The sequence below is a fragment of the Pristiophorus japonicus genome, chromosome 2 (assembly GCF_044704955.1).
Source record: "Pristiophorus japonicus isolate sPriJap1 chromosome 2, sPriJap1.hap1, whole genome shotgun sequence".
NCBI lineage: Eukaryota > Metazoa > Chordata > Chondrichthyes > Pristiophoridae > Pristiophorus > Pristiophorus japonicus.
Window position 1 is genome coordinate 75,019,627 of NC_091978.1, and position 23,168 is coordinate 75,042,794.

General features: G+C 44.8%; 1 protein-coding gene across 1 annotated transcript in view; it reads left to right on the top strand.

Moving 5' to 3' along the window:
- The first annotated feature begins 356 nt into the window (after nt 1-356).
- Nucleotides 357-23,168, top strand: part of sigmar1 (sigma non-opioid intracellular receptor 1) — a 33,392-nt gene continuing 10,580 nt past the window's right edge. Inside the window, exons 1-2 of the mRNA XM_070862393.1 lie at nt 357-641; nt 14,142-14,342. Of these exons, the coding sequence (XP_070718494.1) occupies nt 503-641; nt 14,142-14,342 (340 nt within the window). The 5' untranslated portion in view covers nt 357-502. The remainder of the gene's footprint in view (nt 642-14,141; nt 14,343-23,168) is intronic.

A 23,168-nucleotide genomic window follows, 5' to 3' on the forward strand; every position in this document is an offset into this window, starting at 1 on the left:
AAAGAGTGTAGTAATATTAACTAATTAAAAAAATTCACCTCACTAAGCCGTTTTTAGAAATAGCTGCTTGTCCTAAAATGGGTGGTGATGGGAATTATCATTCTAAGTCTATTTTCGCTCTTGGTGGACTTCAGAGTTAAGAAATCTAGGAATAGCTTTCAGTCGGCCTCAGCGCCGGCCCGGCCGCAGCCCATTTTCACCCGAACTTGAGGGAGGCGGGAGCGCACGCACGCACGCGTCTGCGCTTCCGCCGCGCTGATTGGTGCTCTTGTGGCCGAGGGCGGGACATATTGGAAAGACTTGAGCTCCGATAGGCGGGGTCGGGGTGTCAGTCAAGGGAGGGGCGTGGCCAGCAAACCGTTGGCGAAGGAGAAGTGGCAGCTGGTTAAATAGCGGCGACTGGCCGAACTGCGTGCTCAACGGACTCGCCGCTGTGTCCGAGCGTCTCCGTGTGGTGGTTCGCCGCTGTCAGGCTTGGAAATCGGGGTGTTGGTTGGCGGCCATGAAGCTGGCGCTGTGCAGCGCAGTCGTCCTGGTGACAGTGGCCGGGCTGGGGTTCTGGATGTTCGGCGCGTGGATGGCCGGCAAACAGCACGTGTTCGACCGCGAGGAGCTGGCCCAGCTGGCGCGCCAGTACTCGGGTATGTCACCAGGCTGCTGAGCTACACAGTATTTGTGTATGCAGTGTGCCACCGCAGCCTCTGCGGCAGCGCCGAGTGCCGTGTGCTTGCTGCAGTGTGTGTGTGTGGTGTGTGTGTGTGATGGTGGTGGTGGTGGTGACAGTGACAGAGTGCTGAAGAAAATAAATATTTGCATTTATATAGCGCATTTCACGACCACCGGACGTCCCAAAGCGCTTTACAGCCGATGAAGTACTTAAAAAAAAATGTAGTCACTGGTGAAATGCAGGAAACATGATCGCTAACTTGCGCACAGCAAGTTTCCACAAACAGCAATATGATCATGACCAGATAATCTGTTTCTTAAAATTATAGAAATTTACAGCACGAACCACCCTTTCAGGCAAACCCCCACCACCCTCTGGATGAAAACATTTCACCTCAAATCCCCTCTAAATCTCCTATCAATCACTTTAAATCTATGCCCCCTGGTTGTTGACCCCTCTGCTAAGGGGAATAGGTCCTTCCTATCCATTCTATCTCGGCCCCTCATAATTTTATACACCTCAATAAGGTTGACCCTCATCCTCCTCTGTTCTAAAAAAAACAACCCCAGCCTATCCAATCTTTCCTCATAGCTAGAATTCTCCAGTCCAGCCAACATCCTTGTAAGTCTCCTCAGTACCCTCTCTAGTGCAATCACATCTTCTCTGTAATATGACCAGAACTGCACACAGTACTCTAGCTGTGGCCCAATTAGTGTTATACAGTTCAAGCATAACTTCCCTGCTCTTGTATTCTATGCCTCAGCTAATAGGCAAGTATTCCATATGTCTTCTTAACCACCTTATCTACCTGGCCTACTACCTTCAGTGATCTATAGACATGCACTCCAAGGTCCCTTTGTTCCTCTACACTTCTCAGTGTCCTACCATTTATTGTGTATTCCTTTTGTCTTGTTAACCCTCCCCAAATGCATTACCTCACATTTCTCTGGATTGAATTCCATTTACCACTGTTCTGCCCACCTGACCAGTTCATTGATATCTTATTGCAGTTTACAGCTTTCTTCTTCTTTATCAACTACACAGCCAATTTTTCTATCACCTGCAAACTTCTTAATCATATCCCCTACATTCAAGTCTAAATAATTGATATACCACAAAAAGCAAGGGACCTAGTACTGAGCCCTGCAGAACCCCACTGGAAACAGCCTTCCAGTCACAAAAACACCTGTCGACCATTACCCTTTGCTTCCTGCCTCTGAACCAATTTTGGATCCAACTTGCCACTTTGCCTTGAATCCCATGGACTTTTACTTTCATGACCAATCTGCCATGTGGGACCTTATGCTAAAATCACTACACCAAACACATTACCCTCATCGACCCGCCTTGTTACCACCTCAAAAACTTCAATCAAGTTAGTCAGTCAGAAATTACCTTCCCTTAACAAATCGATGCCGACTGTCCTTGATTAATCCGTGTCTTTGTAAATGAAGATTTATCCTGTCCCTCAGACTTTTTTCCAATAATTTTCCACTGAGGTTAGGCTGACTGGCCTGTAATTACTCGGTCTATCCCTTTCTCCCTTTTTAAACAAAAGTACAATGTTAACAGTCCTTCAGCACCACACCTGTAGCCAGAGAGGATTGAAAAATGATGGTTAGAGCCTCTGCTATTTCCTCTCTTGCTTCTCAACTGCCTGGGATACATTTCATCTGGGCCTGGGGATTTATCCATTTTCAAAAATCCTAAACCCTTAATACTTCTCCTCTCATTCTGCTTATTTCACACTCTTCCTCCCTGATTGCAATGTCTGCATCACCCCCCTCTTTTGTGAAAACCAATGCAAAGTATTCATTAAGAACTGTACCCACGTCTTCTGCCTCCACACAGATTTCCTTTTATGGTCTTTAATAGGCCTTACTCTTTAGTTATCCTCTTGCTCTTAATGTATTTATAAAACATCTTTGGGTTTTCCTTGATTTTCCTCGCCAAAAATATTTCATGCTCTCTCTTGATGTTGATTAAGGGATAAACTTTGACCGAGACACCAGGGATATCGCTCCTCTTCTTTGAAATATTGGGGGTGCATTCCCGGTACAACCTTTGGTGTGAAGCTGATTCACTCCACAGACAGGAAGTGTAAATTCAAAAGGTTGGAACCAATCAGAAACCAGTGCAAAGGGCAGCCAGAGCAGTTTCCCACCCAAGAGAGTAAACGAGCATGGTGGATAGAGGTGTACCGATGGATGTGGTGTATTTAGATTTCCAAAAGGCATTCGATAAGGTGCCACACAAAAGGTTACTGCAGAAGATAAAGGTACGCGGAGTCAGAGAACATAAGAATTAGGAACAGGAGTAGACCATCTAGCCCCTCGAGCCTGCTCTGCCATTCAACACGATCATGGCTGATCTGGCCATGGACTCAGCTCCACTTACCCGCCCGCTCCCCATAACCCTTAATAACTCAGAGAATTGTGAACCTGTGGAATTCTCCACCACAAAGTTGTTGAGGCCAATTCGTTAGATATGTTCAAAAGGGAGTTAGATGTGGCCCTTTATGGCTAAAGGGATCAAGGGAATGGAGAGAAAGCAGGAATGGGGTACTAAAGTTACATGATCAGCCATGATCATATTGAATGGTTGTGCAGGCTCGAAGGGCCGAATGGCCTACTCCTGCACCTATTTTCTATGTTTCCATGTAGTGGATCTTGAGTCTGCATTTGGGACCAGACATGAGTCAGGAGTGAAGTGAGACTCGCTCCAGATCAGGAGCTAACTTTGTGTTTAAACCACAATTTTACTATCGGGTGTCAGCAGGGATGTTGTACTTTATCAAGGAGGCTTTGAGGGTGTCCTTGAAACATTTCCTCTGCTCACCTGGGGCTCGCTTGCCATGTAGGGGTTCAGAGCAGAGCGCTAGCTTTGGGAGTCTTGTGTCGGGCATGCGGACAATGTGACCCACCCAATGGAGCTCGTCGAGTGTGGTCAGTGTTTCGATGTTGGCCTGATTGAGAACACTGACGTTGGTGTGTCTATCCTCCCAGAGGATTTGCAGGATCTTGCTGAGACATCGTTGGTGGTATTTCTCCAGCGATTTGAGGTATTAGCGTACTGAAACGTGAGCAGTGCTGATGTGTAATGGATAGGTGTCCAGTGTCATTTACCAGCAAATGTTTATATCATAGCTTTAAGATAACTCATCCAAGATACTTTTTTAAAGGAGAAGAGATCAAAAATGCTCCTGGGAGGTTTTACTATGTTAAAGGCACTATAGAAATGCAAGTTGTTATTGTTTTGATAAACTTGAGTCGGACAGTTTCTCACATGGTTAAGTTTGAGTGAATCGCTGGGAGGAAACGGGAGTCTGTGGCAAGGAAACCTAGCGCTGGATTTTGCTGTGAAAATAATCGTGAAGCTAATAGTGCACACTTGTGCAGCAACTTCCAGCAAGTGCACTTGCATAGTTAAATGCAGAAGTTACTGTCCGATATTCACTCTCTGTTCCTGATTTAACATTGAATTCACTATTTTAACTTGCATTTCCTGGTTCAGACTCTGCTGTTCATTAACAATTCTTCAATCTAATTGGTTAAGGAAATGCACAGTTGCTTGCTCTATTCACACAGGTGCCGGGTGCCCTGTAGAGGTGCTGTACTGTTTGAATATTTGACTGACAGCAACTTGCTATGCAAAAGGCCATAGAAAGTCTATTGGCAAGTGCAAGTCTAGTGAATGGTCAAAACAAAGTTAAACCCAATGCTTTTACGGTGAGGACAGGAAAGCATAGTTTCAGTCTTCTAGATATGAAACTGCAAAAAAAGACTCTGCCACCAAGTCACTTACAACGGTTGACCGCACCGTCCTTCTCTGGTACCTCTTCTCCCTCGTCCAGCTGGTTGGGACTGCCCTTGTCTGGTTCCATTCCTATCTATTCATTATTAACAGTGGATTAATAGCAGAATTAATGCCTGCAATGCCTTCTCTTCCTGCCCAGTTGCCTCGGGAGTCCCACAAGGATCACTCCCTCCTATTTCTCATCTACATGTTGCCCCCTTGGCGATATCATCCGAAAGCCCAGCTTCCTCCAACTAAATATTGTGATGACTGAAGCCATTGTCTTCAGTCCCCATCACAAACTCCAATCCCTGGGTACCAACTACTCCTTGGTCACTGTCTTGAGGCTGAACCAGACCGTTCGCAACCTTGGCTTCCTAAATGACCCCGAGGTGAACTTCCACCACACATCCGCTCCATTACCATGACCGCCTGCTTCCACATCCATACCATCGCCCGAATCCACCCCTTCCTCAGCTCATCTGCTGTTGAAACTCTCATCCATGCCATTTTAGGGTTTAGACTTGACCATTTTAATGCTCTCCTGGCTGGCCATCATCTTCCACCCTCCATAAACTTGAACTGATCCGAAACTCTGCTGCCTGTATCCCAACTCGCACCAAGTCCCATCACATCCCTTCATGGCATATAAACATAATGGCATGGCAAGATAAATATAAAATATAAATTGTCTATCCTATTTTTAGTTGTCTCTCTGCAAATAGTATTTTATTCAAACCATCCTGATTTGTAAAGGATCTGAGGGACATGATTTGGGTTTGCAGTAATAAAACAACTGGGTAATACTGATTGTCTTAACTCGCACCAAATACTGGTCACCCATTATAACAACAACAACTTGTACTTATATAGTGCCTTTAACGTAGTGAAACATCCCAAGGCACTTCACAGGATAATTATGAGATATAAATTTGACACTGAGCCACATAAATAGAAATTAACGCAGGTGACCAAAAGCTTGGTAAAGAGGTATGTTTTAAGGAGCGTCTTGAAGGAAGAAAGAGAAGTGGAGAGGTTTAGGCAGGGAGTTCCAGAGCTTGGGGCCTAGGTAACAGAAGGCAGGGCCACTAATGGTTGAGCGATTTATAATCAGGGATGCTCAAGGGGGCAGAAATAGAGGAGCGCAGACATCTTGTGGGGGTGGGGGGGGTGGAAAAGAGATTAGAGATGGGGAGGGACGAGGCCACGGAGGGATTTGAAAATAAGGATGAGAATTTTGAAATCGAGGCGTTGCTTAACAGGAAGCCAATATAGGTCAGCGAGCACAGGGGTGAGCCCCTGCAAGTTAAGACACGGGCAGCTGAGTATTGGATCACCTCCTAGTTTACGTAGGGTAGAATGTGGGAGGCCAGCCAGGAGTGCATTGGACTAGTCAAGTCTAGAAGTAACAAAGGCATGGATGAGGGTTTCAGCAGCGGATGAGCTGAGGCAAGGGTGGAGATGGGCGATGTTACGGAGATGGAAATAGTCGGTCTTAGTTATGCTGCGGACATGTGGTCAAAAGCTCACTTCAGGGTCAAATATGACACCAAGGTTGCGAACCGTCTGGTTCAGCCTCAGACAGAAGTTGAGGAGAGGGATGGAGTCAGTAAATAGGGAACGGAGTTTGTGGGTGGAGACTGAAAACAATGGCTTCGGTCTTCCCAATATTCAATTGGAGAAAATTAGTATAGTATTAGGCAATCCATTGTATTGAGGATGACCTGCTTCCACACCAAAAATAGATGAGTTCACAGGTGTTTCAATGAGGGACCTGACATTTGAGGTCCCGAACTACATACGGAAGGGTGGAAGATGCCTGTGCATGGATTCTTTTAACGTGGGGTAGGCGTTGCACAGCAGCCACCACATGGGCTTGACAGAGCTAGGTCTTGATCCAGTGGCAACGGTTAACCAAGATGACTGGAGACCAAACTCTGCTGCATGGACCTAGTGCGCACGCATGCTCCTACTATCCACAGATCACAGTCTGGGTTGGCCCGTGCTGCCCCTGGGCCCTTGCCTCCTCTGGGCTCTGGGCCCCGGGCCCTCCCCACTCCTGGGACACCAACGAGTTCACAAGTGATTGCAGAGTTTGGATTCTGCTGTTATTGCTGCTGTTATTCACATCCTTCTGAACTGTTTGTTTCTGCTGATAACCCTTCAACTAGGCTGGAGTTTATTAATATTTTGGTATTTCAAATAACAGTGCTGATACTTGATGTCTCCAAGATAAGAGGAGACTAATTGATGTCCTGTTTCTGACTGCTCCATTTTTTATCGGGGCAGAGGAACGATGAGAGATCAGGGCCCAGGAGGAGAAAATTACCCCTGTGCATGTTGACCTATATTGGATCCCGGTGCTAAAGCACCTCCATTTTAAAATTCTCATCCTTGTTTTTAAATCCTTCTGTGGCCTTGCCTTACCTATCTCTATAACTGCCTACAACCCTCAGATCTCTGCTCCTCCAGTTCTGGCTTCTTGCGCATTCCCGATTTGAATTCCTTCATCATTGATTACTGAGCCTTCAGCTGCCTGGGCCTAAGGCTCTGGAATTCCCTCCCCAAATCTCTCTACCTCTCGCTCCTCCTTTTAAGACGCTCCTTAAAACTTGGCTCTTTGACCAAGTTTTTGGTCATCTTCTTTAATCTGCCTATTTCGTTTGGTGTCAAATTTTGTTAATGCTCCTTTGAAGCGCCTTGTGATGTTTTACTATATTTAAGGCGCTATATAAATGCCAGTTGTTTTGTTACTTCCAGTTCACCCTGACACTGTGTGACCTGCTTCCAAGTTTTTGGCACTCCTACTGTGCATCTCCTAAAGACAGCACAAGAAGATTGCTAATTCATTAAGGGACCAACATTCTAGTACTCTGTTGAATCGCACGTTTGATGCTGCCATCATGTCCAGCCCCTATATTGGTCTTACACATTTTCTATTTTGCATCAATTTGTATCTCTTAGCATTTTCCATAGGAACAACGCAAATAACCTTTTCAATAATAGTATGGTGTATGGCCAATGTTAAATCTATTTTATTTGTAGTGTATCAAGGGGTTTAATTTATGGCTGATGCAGTTTCTGTGTTGAGAACAAATATCAACTGATTAGAAATTTAAATAGTATTTTGGAAGTGAACATTGTCTACTTTATTCCCATTAAACAAAAGAATCACATTTAGTCTGTAGAGCATTGAAGAAATTGTACAAGTGATGTTGCATACCAAATGGCCAATTACAATCTAAATATTTGAGCCAACTATCAAGATGCAAATTAGTTTTCAATTCATTTTCTCTACTCGCTGTTAATTCATTCATTAGGACTGGACTGGAGTGGAGGTTTTGTTGGCTAAAGCACTGTTTTATACTGGAAATCTGGCATCCGAGAATATAAATGGTTGCCTTACTGTCTATCCTATTCTTAGTTGTCTCTCTGCAAATAGTATTTTATTCAAACCATCCTGATTTGCAAAGGATCTGAGGGACATGATTTAGGATTGCAGTAATAAAACAACTGGGTAACGCTGACTGTCTAATTCGCACTAAGACTCTTTCACCCATAGCCCTGTGCTTGATGATCTACAATGGCTCCCAGTTAAACAATGCCTGGATTTTAAAATTCTCACCCTTGTTTTCAAATCTCTCTTTGACCATGGACCTCCCTATCTCTAATCTCCTCGCCCGCCCCCCCCCAACCCCCCCGAGATATCTGCGTTCCTCTAATTCTGGCCTCTTGAGCATCTCTGATTATAATCCCTGTTGGTGGCTGTGCCTTCAGCTGCCTAGGCCCTAAGCTCTGGAATTCCCTCTCTAAACCTCTCCGCCCTTTAGCTCCTTTTCCTCCTTTAAAACGCACCTTAAAAACCTATCTCTTTGCCCAAGTTTTTGGTCATCTGCCCTAATTTCTCCTCATGTGCCTCAGTGTCAAACTTTGTCTGATAATTAGTCCTGTGACGTGCCTTGGGACATTTTACTATGTTTAAAGGCACTATATAAATACAGATTGTTATAAAGGTTGACTGCTCCATTTAGCTATATAGTATGTTTAATGTTCCCATTATGGTTCGTACTTTTCACAGCTATTCCAGTAGAAACCTTATGTGGAATATCATATGATTGGGGGCTGCTAGAAACAGACTACGAGACGTGGTCAATCTCTTACCTAACTTTTACATGGAGAATAAAATTAATGTGGAAATGCAGGTTCACAATTATAACCAATTTTTCATTGATAAGGCTAGAGTTTCTTATCAAGTTTCACAGACCACATCCTAAAGTGGTTCACATACAATAAATATAGTGACTTATGCAGGCAAATGAGCAGACAATTTATGCACAGCAAAACCCCACAAATAGCAATGAGATGAATAATCAATTAATTTATATTTGATTATGCTAGAAAGAATGAAAGCCAGGAACCAGCATTTCTTTGGATAGTGCCATGGGAGCTTTAAATGTCTACCAGAACCACGAACAGGCAGACAGGTTATAACTTTCATTTATATAGCACCTTTAATAAGTAAAATTTCCCAAAGTACGTAGCAGAGAGAATACAAATGCTGAGCCTTAAGAATTGGGGGAGGTTACCAAAGATACAGTAAGAGAGACTTAATATTTAGCATGTATAGTTAACATCTTCAACAACACAGCATCCCCCTCAGAATCTTGTGTTTCAATGAGATCATCTCTCATTCTTCTAAATTCCAGAGCATGTAGGCCCAATCTACTCAATCTCCCCTCATAGGATAATGAGTGTAGATGAGCATGCCAGGAGTACTTAAAAAATGATCCCACAATCAACGGATCAGATCAAAGCTCTGCAGTTCTGCCACATCTAGTCATGAATGGTGGTGGACCGTTAAATAATTGACGGGAGGAGGAGGCTCCAGGAATATCCCCATCCTCATGATGGCAGAGCCCAGCACGTGAGTGCAAAAGGCAAGGCTGCAGCATTTGCAACCATCTTCAGCCAGAAGTGCCAAGTGAATGATCCATATCGACCTCCTCATGAGGTCCCCACCATCACAGAAGCCAGCCTTCAGTCATTTGTTTCACTCCACATGATTTCAGGGCTGAGCGCACTGGATACAACAAAAGCTATGGGCCCTGACAACATCCCGGCTGTCGTGCTGAAGACTTGAGGTCCAGGACTAGCCATCCCCAGAGGCAAGCTGTTCCAGTACAGCTACAACACTGGCATTTACCCAACAATGTGGAAAAGTGCCCGGGTATGTCCTGTTCTCAAAAAGAAAGACAAATCCAAACCGGCCGACCGCCCCATCAGTCTACTCTCAATCATCAACAAAGTGATGGAAGGTGTCATCGACACTGCTGTCAAATGGCACTTACTCACCAATAGCCTGCTCACCAACACCCATTTTTTGTTCCGCCAGGACCACTCGGCTCCAGACCTCATTACAGCCTTGGTCCAAATTTGGACAAAAGAGCTGAATTCCAGAGGTGAGGTGAAGGTGACTGCCCCTGACAACATCAAGGCAGCATTTGACCGAGTGTGGCATCAAGGAGCCCTAGTTATACTGAAGTCAATGGGAATCAGGAGGGGGTTTAACCTCTCCACTGGCTGGAGTCACACCGGGACCAAAGGAAGGTCAATCATCACAGCCTCGGGACATCACTGCAGGGGTTCCTCAGGGCAGTGTCGTAAGCCCAACCATCTTCAGCTACTTCATCAATGACCTTCCCTCCATCATAAGGTCAGAAGTGGGGGATGTTCGCTGATGACTGCACAGTGTTCAGTGCAATTCACAACTCCTCAGATAATGAAGCAGTCCATGCCCGCATGCAGCAAGACTTGGACAACATTCAGGCTTGGGCTGGTAAGTGGCAGGTAACATTCATGCCACACAAGTGCCAGGCAATGACTATTTCCAAAAAGCGAAAAGTCTAACCACCGCCCCTTGACATTCAATGGCATTATCATCGCTGAAACCCCCACCATCAACATCCTGGGGGTCACCATTGACCAGAAACTTAACTGGACCATCCGTATAAATACTGTGGCAACAAGAGCAAGTCAGAGGCTGGGTATTCTGCGGTGAGTGTCTCACCTCCTAACTCCCCAAAGCCTTTCCATCATCTAAAGGCATAAGTCAGGAGTGTGATGGAATATTCTCCACTTGCCTGGATGAGTGCAGCTCCAACAACACTCAAGAAGCTCAACACCATCCAGGAGAAAGCAGCCCGCTTGATTGACACCCCATCCACTACCTTAAGCATTCACTCTCTCCACCACCGGAGCACCGTGGCTGCAGTGTGTACCATCTACAAGATGCACTGCAGCAACTCGCCAAGGCTTCTTCGGCAGCACTTCCCAAACCCGTGACCCCTACCATCTAGAAGGACTAGGGCAGCAGGCGCATGGGAACGCCATCACCTGCAAGTTCCTCTCCAAGTTACACCATCCTGAATTGGAAGTATATTGCCGTTCGTTCATCGTCGCTGGGTCAAAATCCTGGAACTCCCTCCGTAACAGCACTGTGGGAGTACCTTCACCACAAGGACTGCGGTGGTTCAAGAAGGTGGCTCACCACCACCTTCTCAAGGGCTCAATTAGGGACGGGTAATAAATGCTGGCCTTGCCAGTAACGCCCATATCCCATGAACAAATTTTTTCTTTTAACACTCATCCCAGGGATCAATCTAGTGAACCTTTGCTACATTGCCTCTAAGGCAAGTATATCCTTCCTTTCAATAAGGAAACCAAAACTGCACAGCACTCCAGGTGTGGTCTCACCAGAGCCCTGTACAATTGAAGCAAGACTTCCTTATTCTTGTACTCCAACCCTCTATCAATAAAGGTCAACATGCCATTTGCCTTCCTAATTGCTTGCAGTACCTGCATGCCAACTCCCTGTGTTTCTTGTACTAGAATACCCAAATCTTTCTGAATATCAACATTTAATGGTTTATCATTATTTAAAAGAGAAACTATTAAATGTTAGTGACCTTGGCCCCAAGTTTCGACATGATTTGCTCCTGATTTTTAGGAGCAACTGGTGTAGAACGGAGTATCTTAGAAATCGGAATTCTCCACATTTAGTTTTCTGCAGTTCTAGTCAGGTAGAGCAGTTTCACTTTGGAACTGAATTTTTTTTTCAAAAGGGGACGTGTCCGGCCACTGATGCCTGATTTGAAAGTTTCCACAGTGAAAACGTACTCCAAACTAACTTAGAATGGAGCAAGTGAAGATTTTTGTACGCTTGAAAAAACCTTGTCTACACTTTAAAAAATCAGGCGCAGGTTACAAATTAGGCGTCGGGAACGAGGTGGCGGGTGGTGGGGGGGGGGGAGGGAAGTCATTAAATTCTACAATCAATCCTTAGTTATACTTGTACAAATATTATACAAATAAATTCAACCTGAATAAAAATTTATAAGCAAAGCAAAGATTAAATAAACCATGTTCCTACCTGTGTGAAAGTGCTTCAGGCAGGCCTTTCAGGCAGCGGTGTGGCGTCGGTCTCGGGGACAGGCAGCAAGCAGCCTTGGTGCTGAGCTTCAGTGCTTGAGGCAGCGGTGTGGCGTCGGTCTCGACGGCAGGGGCAGGCAGCAAGCAGCCTTGGTGCTTGAGGCAGGCCTTCATTCCCCGCGAAGATGCAGCACCTGGACGGACTTGAGGCCATTCGGCCATGGGATTGCAGCGGCGTCCGTGGCTGGCCGGGAGCCGAAGAAAGAACAGCAGCAGCCTTCGAGCTGTGAGGGGGACTGACTGAGGCCATTTGGACAGGGAGAGGCAGCCACATCGACATCTTTATATTTAAATTTGCAGAATGGGTGCAGCACATATTATGCAATGGTTTGCTTCCTCATGCAAGAAATTCTTTGTTCTTGGTGGCAGTTGATCCATTGCAAAGTTGAATTGGCACTTTTATTTCTTCAAACACACAGTCCTTTATCTGCAGGCACCGGTTCTGCAAGTTTAGTAGTGAAAAGCTGAACTCACTGATTTCAGCAGGTGATTTATTCAGCAGTGCTGCTAAAAGCACTCCCTCACACACAGAAATATCAAGAAAATTAAAATGCAAGCCTTTGCAGGGGTCCAATAAACAAATCTTCACTTTTTCTGCAGCACTTTTAAAAATGGCCGAGTGCCAATGTTTACTTCAGACTGCGCGAACGCTCCAATGCGCACGCGCAGGGTTGCCGGCACCTAGAAGCCTCATTTAAATTGTACCCGCCCCCTCCTACTTACAAAATCGGCGCGAGTGGTAGGCTCCACCCCCTGTGCGCCGCGCCAAGCAGACATTGAGCTCGAGAATACCGCGTTTTTTTTTCAGGCGCTGTTTTCGGCACGAAAAACAGGCGCCCAGCTCTGAGGGGCGCCTTTTTCGCCACATGTGGAAACTTGGGGCCCTTGAAACTATCAGCTTGTCTTTAAAAACCTGACCACTTCACTAATGTCCTTTTGAAGGAAGGAAACCTGTTCTTAACCGGTTTGTGCTCGATTACTCCAGTCCCTCATCGTGGTTGACTGTTAACTACCCTCTGAAATGGTCCACTTAGTTGTATCAAACTGCTAGCTGTCCAGATGAAGATCGACCACCACTGTCTCAGCAGTCTAGAGAATCTGCATTGTACCCTCTGCAAAGTCTCAATATCTCTTCTATAGTGTGGAGCCCACTGCTGCACACAGTATTCTAACTGATGTATAATTCAGGTTTTATATAGGTTCAACATTACGTCTTGACTTTTATATTCTATACTTGTGATAAAACATAGAATTCTGTGAGCATTTCTTAGTGCTTTTTCACCCTGAGGTGTTGCTGGAATTTAACATGTTATGTGCACCTGGAATCCTATATCCCTCCGCTTACCCACAGCACCGAACCTCCTTCCATTCTGAGCATTTTTTTAAACTAAATTACATCATTCATGCTTACTGATATTGAATTCCATCTGGGCAATATTCCATAGCAATTTCATCTGGTTATTTAAAGAATTAAATGTACTTCCTATTTTGGAATAATCTGGAGATGTCAACACCACTCCCTTTAGGCCATCATCACTTGGACTGTAGCGGTTCAAGAAAGCAGTCTGCCATTACCATTTCTGCCCAACTCTCATTGTCCTGTCAGTCTGCCGTTGTCAACATTGCCCACATCCTGAGAGCAAATATTTTTTTAAATGCCCTCTTGAATTCAGAATTCAACTGTTACTTTTGTTATATATATTTTTTGTCTTGTGTTGTTCTGAGGCCTTTATTTTGTCTCTAGATCATCCCTATTGTGCCTTCTCCAACCAAGTAATCCTTAGTTTTTCATCTTAATGATTATCTGCATATTATTTCACTACCAGACCACACTGGCAACCTAACAATTGCTACTTAACAACTTTTACTACACTACACCATGGATTATAATAGAAAGTTACAACAATCAACAAAGGTACTTCACTGTGTGACCAATAATTGATCTCTGATTGGGTAGAACAAGTAATAAAAATTTGAATAACTAATCGCGTGAACATTTAAGCAGCACACAATTTGCTGCTTATGTACAATGTATTACATCGCCTGCACATATCCACCTTACGAGCTGTATTCACTGTTTACAATAGCATAATGTAAGTAACTGGAAGTGATAATTGCTTTACTGAAAGACATTTATTAAAGGCATTTAATATTTTGATTCCCAGTAATATAAAATGATGCTATATTTCAGGTCTTAATCACGAGCAGGCGTTCACAAAGGTTGTGGTTGAGTTGAGGAAAAAGTACCCCGGTCACATACTTCCAGATGAGGACCTAAAGTGGATCTTCGTGAACGCTGGTGGTTGGATGGGTTCCATGTGCCTTTTGCATGCATCCTTAACTGAATATGTGTTGCTTTTTGGAACAGCAATGGACACTGGAGGACACTCGGGTACAGTATAATTGTTCACTGCATCGCATTATATTAAACTTTTAAAGATTTGCAAGTTGACAATTCTACAATAAAGGGAAACTAATATTGGGTTTCTAGTTTGTGTTCCCCTGTTATGAGTATTTATTTTAAGGAAAATTCCCCGTATTAAAAAATCGTAAAACAAACTGAAAAACTGTTAAGCCGCAGTGAAATAAAAGATGCAAGAAATAAAATAGGTTTGTGTATAAACTGGGAATATAGAAGTTACAAATATTCTCTTGCTGCCAAACGACTCTGACAAAATAATGATTGCCTTCGAAACTGATTTTATGGTTTCAGTGGTTCTAATGAAGTAGCACTCGGTAAAATAATGGGACAAAAGGCGGACAAGTACCCTGGACCTGATGGCTTACATCCTAGGGCCTTAAAAAAAAGTGGCTGCAGAGATAGTGGATGCATTGGTTGTAATCTACCAAAATTCCCTGGATTCTGGGGAGGTCCCAGCAGATTGGAAAACTGCAAATGTAACTCCCCTATTTAAACAAAAAGGAGGTAGACAAAAAGCAGGAAACTATAGACCAATTAGCCTAACCTCTGTCGTTGGGAAAATGCTGGAGTCCACTATTAAGGAAGCAGTAGCGGGACATTTGGAAAAACATAATTCAATCAAGCAGAGTCAGCATGGTTTTATGAAAGGGAAATCACGTTTGACAAATTTGCTGGAGTTCACCTCAGTGATTTTTCCGGTGGTTCCCACTTCCAGCCAGCTGCTGCAGAACCCTCCTAAGTGTGTCATCAAAGTGCACACCACCGATCTCTCACCCCGAAGCAAAATTTACCTCAAAACTTTGTAGCCACTGCGAGGTGCCCCCAACTGTTTTTTCTGTCTGTGCACTGTGCTTAATAGAAACATAGAAAATAGGTGTAGGAGTAGGCCATTCAGCCCTTCTAGCCTGCACCGCCATTCAATGAGTTCATGGCTGAACATGCAACTTCAGTACCCCATTCCTGCTTTCTCGCCATACCCCTTGATCCCCCGAGTAGTAAGGACTTCATCTAACTCCCTTTTGAATATATTTAGTGAATTGGCCTCAACTACTTTCTGTGGTAGAGAATTCCACAGGTTCACCACTCTCTGGGTGAAGAAGTTTCTCCTCATCTCGGTCCTAAATGGCTTACCCCTTATCCTTAGACTGTGACCCCTGGTTCTGGACTTCCCCAACATTGGGAACATTCTTCCTGCATCGAACCTGTCTAAACCCGTCAGAATTTTAAACGTTTTCAATGAGGTCCCCTCTCATTCTTCTGAACTCCAGTGGATACAAGCCCAGTTGATCCAGTCTTTCTTGATAGGTCAGTCCCACCATCCCGGGAATCAGTCTGGTGAATCTTCGCTGCACTCCCTCAATAGCAAGAATGTCCTTCCTCAAGTTAGGAGACCAAAACTGTACACAATACTCCAGATGTGGCCTCACCAAGGCCCTGTACAACTGTAGCAACACCTCCCTGCCCCTGCACTCAAATCCCCTCGCTATGAAGGCCAACATGCCATTTGCTTTCTTAACCGCCTGCATGCCAACCTTCAATGACTGATGTACCATGACACCCAGGTCTCGTTGCACCTCCCCTTTTCCTAATCTGTCACCATTCAGATAATAGTCTGTCTCTCTGTTTTTACCACCAAAGTGGATAACCTCACATTTATCCACATTATACTTCATCTGCTATGCATTTGCCCACTCACCTAACCTATCCAAGTCACTCTGCAGCCTCATAGCATCCTCCTTGCAGCTCACACTGCCACCCAACTTAGTGTCATCCGCAAATTTGGAGATACTACATTTAATCCCCTCGTCTAAATCATTAATGTACAATGTAAACAGCTGGAGCCCCAGCACAGAACCTTGCGGTACCCCACTAGTCACTGCCTGCCATTCTGAAAAGTACCCATTTACTCCTACTCTTTGCTTCCTGTCTGACAACCAGTTCTCAATCCACGTCAGCACACTACCCCCAATCCCATGTGCTTTAACTTTGCACATTAATCTCTTGTGTGGGACCTTGTCGAAAACCTTCTGAAGGTCCAAATATACCACATCAACTGGTTCTCCTTTGTCCATTTTACAGGAAACATCCTCAAAGAATTCCAGAAGATTTGTCAAGCATGATTTCCCTTTCACAAATCCATGCTGACTTGGACCTATCATGTCACCATTTTCCAAATGCGCTGCTATGACATCCTTAATAATTGATTCCATCATTTTACCCACTACTGAGGTCAGGCTGACCGGTCTATAATTCTCTGTTTTCTCTCTCCCTCCTTTTTTTAAAAAGTGGGGTTACATTGGCTACCCTCCACTCGATAGGAACTGATCCAGAGTCAATGGAATGTTGGAAAATGACTGTCAATGCATCAGCTATTTCCAAGGCCACCTCCTTAAGTACTCTGGGATGCAGTCCATCAGGCCCTGGAGATTTATCGGCCTTCAATCCCATCAATTTCCCCAACACAATTTCCCGACTAATAAGGATTTCCCTCAGTTCCTCCTCCTTACTAGACCCTCTGACCCCTTTTATATCCAGAAGGTTGTTTGTGTCCTCCTTGGTGAATACCGAACCAAAGTACTTGTTCAATTGGTCTGCCATTTCTTTGTTCCCCGTTATGACTTCCCCTGATTCTGACTGCAGGGGACCTACCTTTGTCTTTACTAACCTTTTTCTCTTTACATACCTATAGAAACTTTTGCAATCCGCCTTAATGTTCCCTGCAAGCTTCTTCTCGTACTCCATTTTCCCTGCCCTAATCAAACCCTTTGTCCTCCTCTGCTGAGTTCTAAATTTCTCCCAGTCCCCGGGTTCGCTGCTATTTCTGACCAATTTGTATGCCACATCCTTGGCTTTAATACTATCCCTGATTTCCCTAGATAGCCACGGTTGAGCCACCTTCCCTTTTTTATTTTTACGCCAGACAGGAATGTACAATTGTTGTAGTTCATCCATGCGGTCTTTAAATGTCTGCCATTGCCCATCCACAGTCAACCCCTTAAGTATCATTCGCCAATCTATCCTAGCCAATTCACGCCTCATACCTTCAAAGTTACCCTTCTTTAAGTTCTGGACCATGGTCTCTGAATTAACTGTATCATTCTCCATCCTAATGCAGAATTCCACCATATTATGGTCACTCTTCCCCAAGGGGCCTCGCACAATGAGATTGCTAATTAATCCTCTCTCATTACACAACACCCAGTCTAAGATGGCCTCCCCCCGAGTTGGTTCCTCGACATATTGGTCGAGAAAACCATCCCTTATGCACTCCAGGAAATCCTCCTCCACCGTATTGCTTCCAGTTTGGCTAGCCCAATCTATGTGCATATTAAAGTCACCCATTATAACTGCTGCACCTTTATTGCATGCACTCCTAATTTCCTGTTTGATGCCCTCCCCAACATCACTACTACTGTTTGGAGGTCTGTACACAACTCCCACTAACGTTTTTTGCCCTTTGGTGTTCTGCAGCTCTACCCATATAGATTCCACATCATCCAAGCTAATGTCTTTCCTAACTATTGCATTAATCTCCTCTTTTTAACCAGCAATGCTACCCCACCTCCTTTTCCTTTTATTCTATCCTTCCTGAATGTTGAATACCCCTGGATGTTGAGTTCCCAGCCCTGATCATCCTGGAGCCATGTCTCCGTAATCCCAATCACATCATATTTGTTAACATCTATTTGCACAGTTAATTCATCCACCTTATTGCGGATACTCCTTGCATTAAGACACAAAGCCTTCAGGCTTGTTTTTTTAACACCCTTCGTCCTTTTAGAATTTTGCTGTACAGTGGCCCTTTTTGTTCTTTGCCTTGGGTTTCTCTGCCCTCTACTTTTCCTCATCTCCTTTCTGTCTTTTGCTTTTGCCTCCTTTTTGTCTCCCTCTGTCTCCCTGCATTGGTTCCCATTCCCCTGCCATATTAGTTTAACTCCTCCCCAACAGCACTAGCAAACACTCCCCCTAGGACATTGGTTCCGGTCCTGCCCAGGTGCAGACCGTCCGGTTTGTACTGGTCCCACCTCCCCCAGAACCGGTTCCAATGCCCCAGGAATTTGAATCCCTCCCTGCTGCACCACTGCTCAAGCCACGTATTCATCTGCGCTATCCTGCGATTCCTACTCTGACTAGCACGTGGCACTGGTAGCAATCCCGAGATTACTACTTTTGAGGTCCTACTTTTTAATTTAGCTCCTAGCTCCTTAAATTCGTTTTGTAGGACCTCATCCCTTTTTTTACCTATGTCATTGGTACCAATGTGCACCACAACAACTGGCTGTTCTCCCTCCCTTTTCAGAATGCCCTGCATCCGCTCCGAGACATCCTTGACCTTTGCACCAGGGAGGCAACATACCATCCTGGAGCCTCGGTTGCGGCCCCAGAAATGCCTATCAATTCCCCTTACAATTGAATCCCCTTTCACTATCGCTCTCCCACTCTTTTTCCTGCCCTCCTGTGCAGCAGAGCCAGCCATGGCGCCATGAACTTGGCTGCTGCTGCCCTCCCCTGATGAGTGATCCCCCCCCCAACAGTACTCAAAGCGGTGTATCTGTTTTGCAGGGGGATGACCACAGGGGACCCCTGCACTACCTTCCTTGCACTGCTCATCCTGCTGGTCTTCCATTCCCTATCTGGCTGTGGACCATTCTCCTGCGGTAAGAGCAACTCACTACACGTGCTACTGACGTAATTCTCAGCATCGTGGATGCTCCAGAGTGAATCCACCCTCAGCTCCAACTCCGCAATGCGGACCGTCAGTAGCTCGAGGCGGATACACTTCCCGTACACGTAGTCGTCAGGGACACCGGAAGTGTCCCTGAGTTCCCACATAGTACAGGAGGAGCATAACACCCGACCGAGCTCTCCTGCCATGACTTAACCCTTAGATACACTTAAATACACTTAAATTGGCAACACAATGTTAAAAGTTACTGACTAATATAAAAAAGAAAAAGAAAAACTACTCGCCAATCACTTACCCCCTAGGCTATGACGTCACCTTTCTGTTTCTTTCTACTTCTTTTTTGCTTTCTCCCTGTAGCTGCACCGGCACGCCTCTCGCGGCCTTTTGTCGGCCTCTGCTGATTCCCGGACTCACGGCTCAGCGACCACGAACTCCCGCTGCCTCTCGCGGCCTTTTGTAGGCCTCTGCTGATCCCCGGACTCACGGCTCAGCGACCACGAACTCCCGCTGCGCCTCGTGGCATTTTGTCGGCCTCTGCTGATCCCCGGACTCACGGCTCAGCGACCACGAACTCCCGCTGTCTCTCGCGGCCTTTCGTAGGCCTCTGTTGATCCCCGGTGTGGCTGCCATTAAAGTGGAGGGCACACTGCCGCGGCCACCGTCTTTTTGTCAGTCAACTGCCAGGTCGGTCTGCCAATTATGCCCCCGGGCTTGGCAGGGCTGTCAACAGGCTGGCTCGCACCCACTCTTGGGTGCCAGACTGCTGGCCTGGTGGCCCAGTGGACCTAGCTAAAAGACTCGCAGTGGCTCTCTCCTTTTCGTGAAGGGAAGATACGTGGTGACGTGCCAGCATGATGATGTCATTAGCTCTACGCTGATGACTGACAGTGGTAGACAGTGCACCTGCCCCACTTCCGTCCCTCTTATGACCGATCTTGTGCTCTCCGCCCCCATTATGACCGACTTCCAGCCTGCTTGGGGAAAAAAAAGACAGCTGAATTTTGTGCAAGAGGTCACCGCATCCACCGTGGTGGTGAGAACACATCAAACATGGTAGGAGCGCCCCATTTCCAGCGGGGGTGAATTTCGGCCCCTCTGTGTCTCAACTCGCACGTGAATAAGGCTCCATGGGCAAGATTCCAGAGGATGTCTGTATAACCATATTAGCAAGTGGCAATGCATTCAGGGACAAAATTGTCAAATAAAGGAAGGTATAGGGCAAAAAAAAAAGTGGTTAAAATTACACGAGCACAGTGACCTTCTGTGCTGTAAGTGCTATCTCTTCAACTGGAGCTGTCCACTCTAATCCTTTTTCTTGCCCTTTCTCTTCCAAATACTGTCTTTTTAACTGATAAATCTCTGCTTGCTTCATCACTGCTGATAAAGCATATCTGCACACTCAGTGTTCAAATTCTTGGAACATCTACATTAAATGTGCAATATAAATGCAAGTTGTATTTTCACACTAGATGTTGCTGTTCTCCACCCTTCACGGTTCTCTGCACTGAACTGCATCTGTATTGATCTCCCAGTCCCTGCCCTGCTAAGCTGTATTTCCTTCTGCAGTTTCTTGTGCCGATGTCCACATTTGTTGATGTGAATGGAAGCAGAGTTTCCAGTACAGATCCTTGAGGCACACAACTACTCACATTCCATTAATCTTAAAAATAATTTGCCTCTATTTCTTGCTTTCTGTCATTTAGCCATCTCTCTATGCAGCTACATTCCCTTTAATACTATGTGCCTTCATTTTCATTACAAGTTTCTTGTGTGACAACATTTATCAAACCTCTTCTGAAAATATATATATGTCTAACAGCTAATGCATTCCTGTCATCTATTGACTGCAATTTTTAGTACAATCCACCCTTTTTTCTAAATTCATTACTGAATGTTTCTGATTAGTTCATGCTTTCATAGAATCATCGAATGGTTACTGCACAGTAGGAGGCCATTTGGCACGTCAAGCCCGTGCCGGCTCTCTGCAAGAGCACTTCAGCTAGTCCTACTTCCCCACCCTTTCCCTGTAGCCCGGGGGAAAAAAAAACTTCCATCAGGTACTTGTTCAATTCTCTTTTGAAAGCCACAATTGAATATGCATTCACCATTCTTCAGGTTGTGCATTCCCGATCCTAACCACTTGCTTCATTTAATAAAAAAAAATTCCTCATGTCACCTTTGGTTCTTCTGCCAATCACCTTAAATCTGTGTTCACTGGTTCTCAATCCTTCTACCAATGGGAACAGTTTCTCTCTATCCACTTTGTCTGGACCCCTCATGATTTTGAACACCTATCAAATCTTCTCTGCTCTAAGGAGAACAACCCGAGCTTCTCCAGTCTATCCATTTAACCGAAGTCCCTCATCCCTAGAACCATCCTTGTAAATATTTTCTGCATCCTTCCTAAAATGCAGTGCCCAGAATTGGACACAATACTCCAGTTGAGGTCGGACCAGTGTTTTATAAAAGATCATAACAGCTTCCTTGCTTTTGTACTCTCTGCCTCTATTTATGAAGCCCACGATCCTGTATGCTTTTCTAACCACTTTCTCAACCTGTCCTGCCACCTTCAATGATTTGTGCACATATACCCCCAAGTTTCTCTCTTCATGCACCCCTTTAGAATTGTACCCTTTAGTTTATATTGCCTCTTTGTTCTTCCTACCAAAATGTATCACTTTGCACTTTCCTGCATTTAAATTTCATCTGCCATGTGTCTACCCATTTCATCAGCCTGTTTATGTCCTCTTGAAGTCTATACTATCCTCCTCACTGTTCACTATACTTCCAAGTTTTGTGCCCTGTATACCCAAGTCCAAGTCATTAATATACATCAAGAAAAGCAGTGATCCTAGTACCAACCCCTGGAGAACACCACTGTGTACCTTCCTCCAGTCCAAAAAACAACCGTTCACTGCTACTCTGTTTCCTGTCACTTAGCCAATTTCGTATCCATAATAGTAATAACTTATTTATATAGCGCCTTTAACATAGTCCCAAGGCACTGTACAACAGTGTTACAAGACAAAACAGATAAATTTGACACCGAGCCACAAAAGAAGAAATTAAGGCAGAGTACAGTGTACAGTTTTGGTCTCCGTATTTAAGGAAGGATATACTTGCATTGGAGACTGTTCAGAGAAGGTTCACTAGGTTGTTTCCAGAGATGAGGAGGTTGACTTATGAGGATAGGTTGAGTAGGTTGGGCCCATACACATTGGAGTTCAGAAGAATGAGAGGTGATCTTATTGAAACATAAAGATAATGAGGGGGCTCGACAAGGTGGATGCAGAGAGGATATTTCCACTCATGCGGGAAACTAAAACTAGGGGACATAGTCATAGAATAAGGGGCCACCCATTTAAAACTGAGATGAGGAGAAATTTCTTCTATTAGAGGGTTGTAAATCTATGGAATTCTCTGCCCCACAGAGCTGTGGAGGCTGGGTTATTGAATATATTTAAGGTGGAGATAGACAGATTTTTGAGTGATAAAGAAGTGGAGCTGAGACCATGATCAGATCAGCCATGATCTTATTGAATGGCGGAGCAGGCTCGAGGGGCCAAATGGCCTACTTCTGCTCCTATTTCTTATGTTCTTATGACCAAAAAGCTTGGTTAAAGAGGTAGGTTTTACGGAGCGTCTTAAAGGAGGTGGAGAGGTTGAGGGAGTGAGTTCCAGAGCTTTGGGCCCAAACAGCTGAAGGCACGGCCACCGATGGCTGAGCAGTTATAATGAGGGATGTTCATGCTGTATCCATGCTGCCGCTGTCCCTTTTATTCCATGGGCTTCAACTTTGCTGGCAAGCCTATTGCCTCATCAAAAAACTTTCTAAATATTCACTGATTTATTCCATATTATAGTCTAGGTGTTTGCCCAAACACACGAGGCGAATTGGTCTATAATTTCCTAGTTTATCCCTTTTGCCTTTTTTGAAAATTGGTATAATATTTGCGATGCTGCAGTCCTTTGGCATTATTCCCATTTTCTGAGATTTTTGGAAAATCAACATGTATCAACCCTCTCAGTATTCTGGAATGCAAATGATCACGGTCTGATGACCATTTAATTCTATTAACTTGTTAATGCAGTGAACTTTTGAATATTTC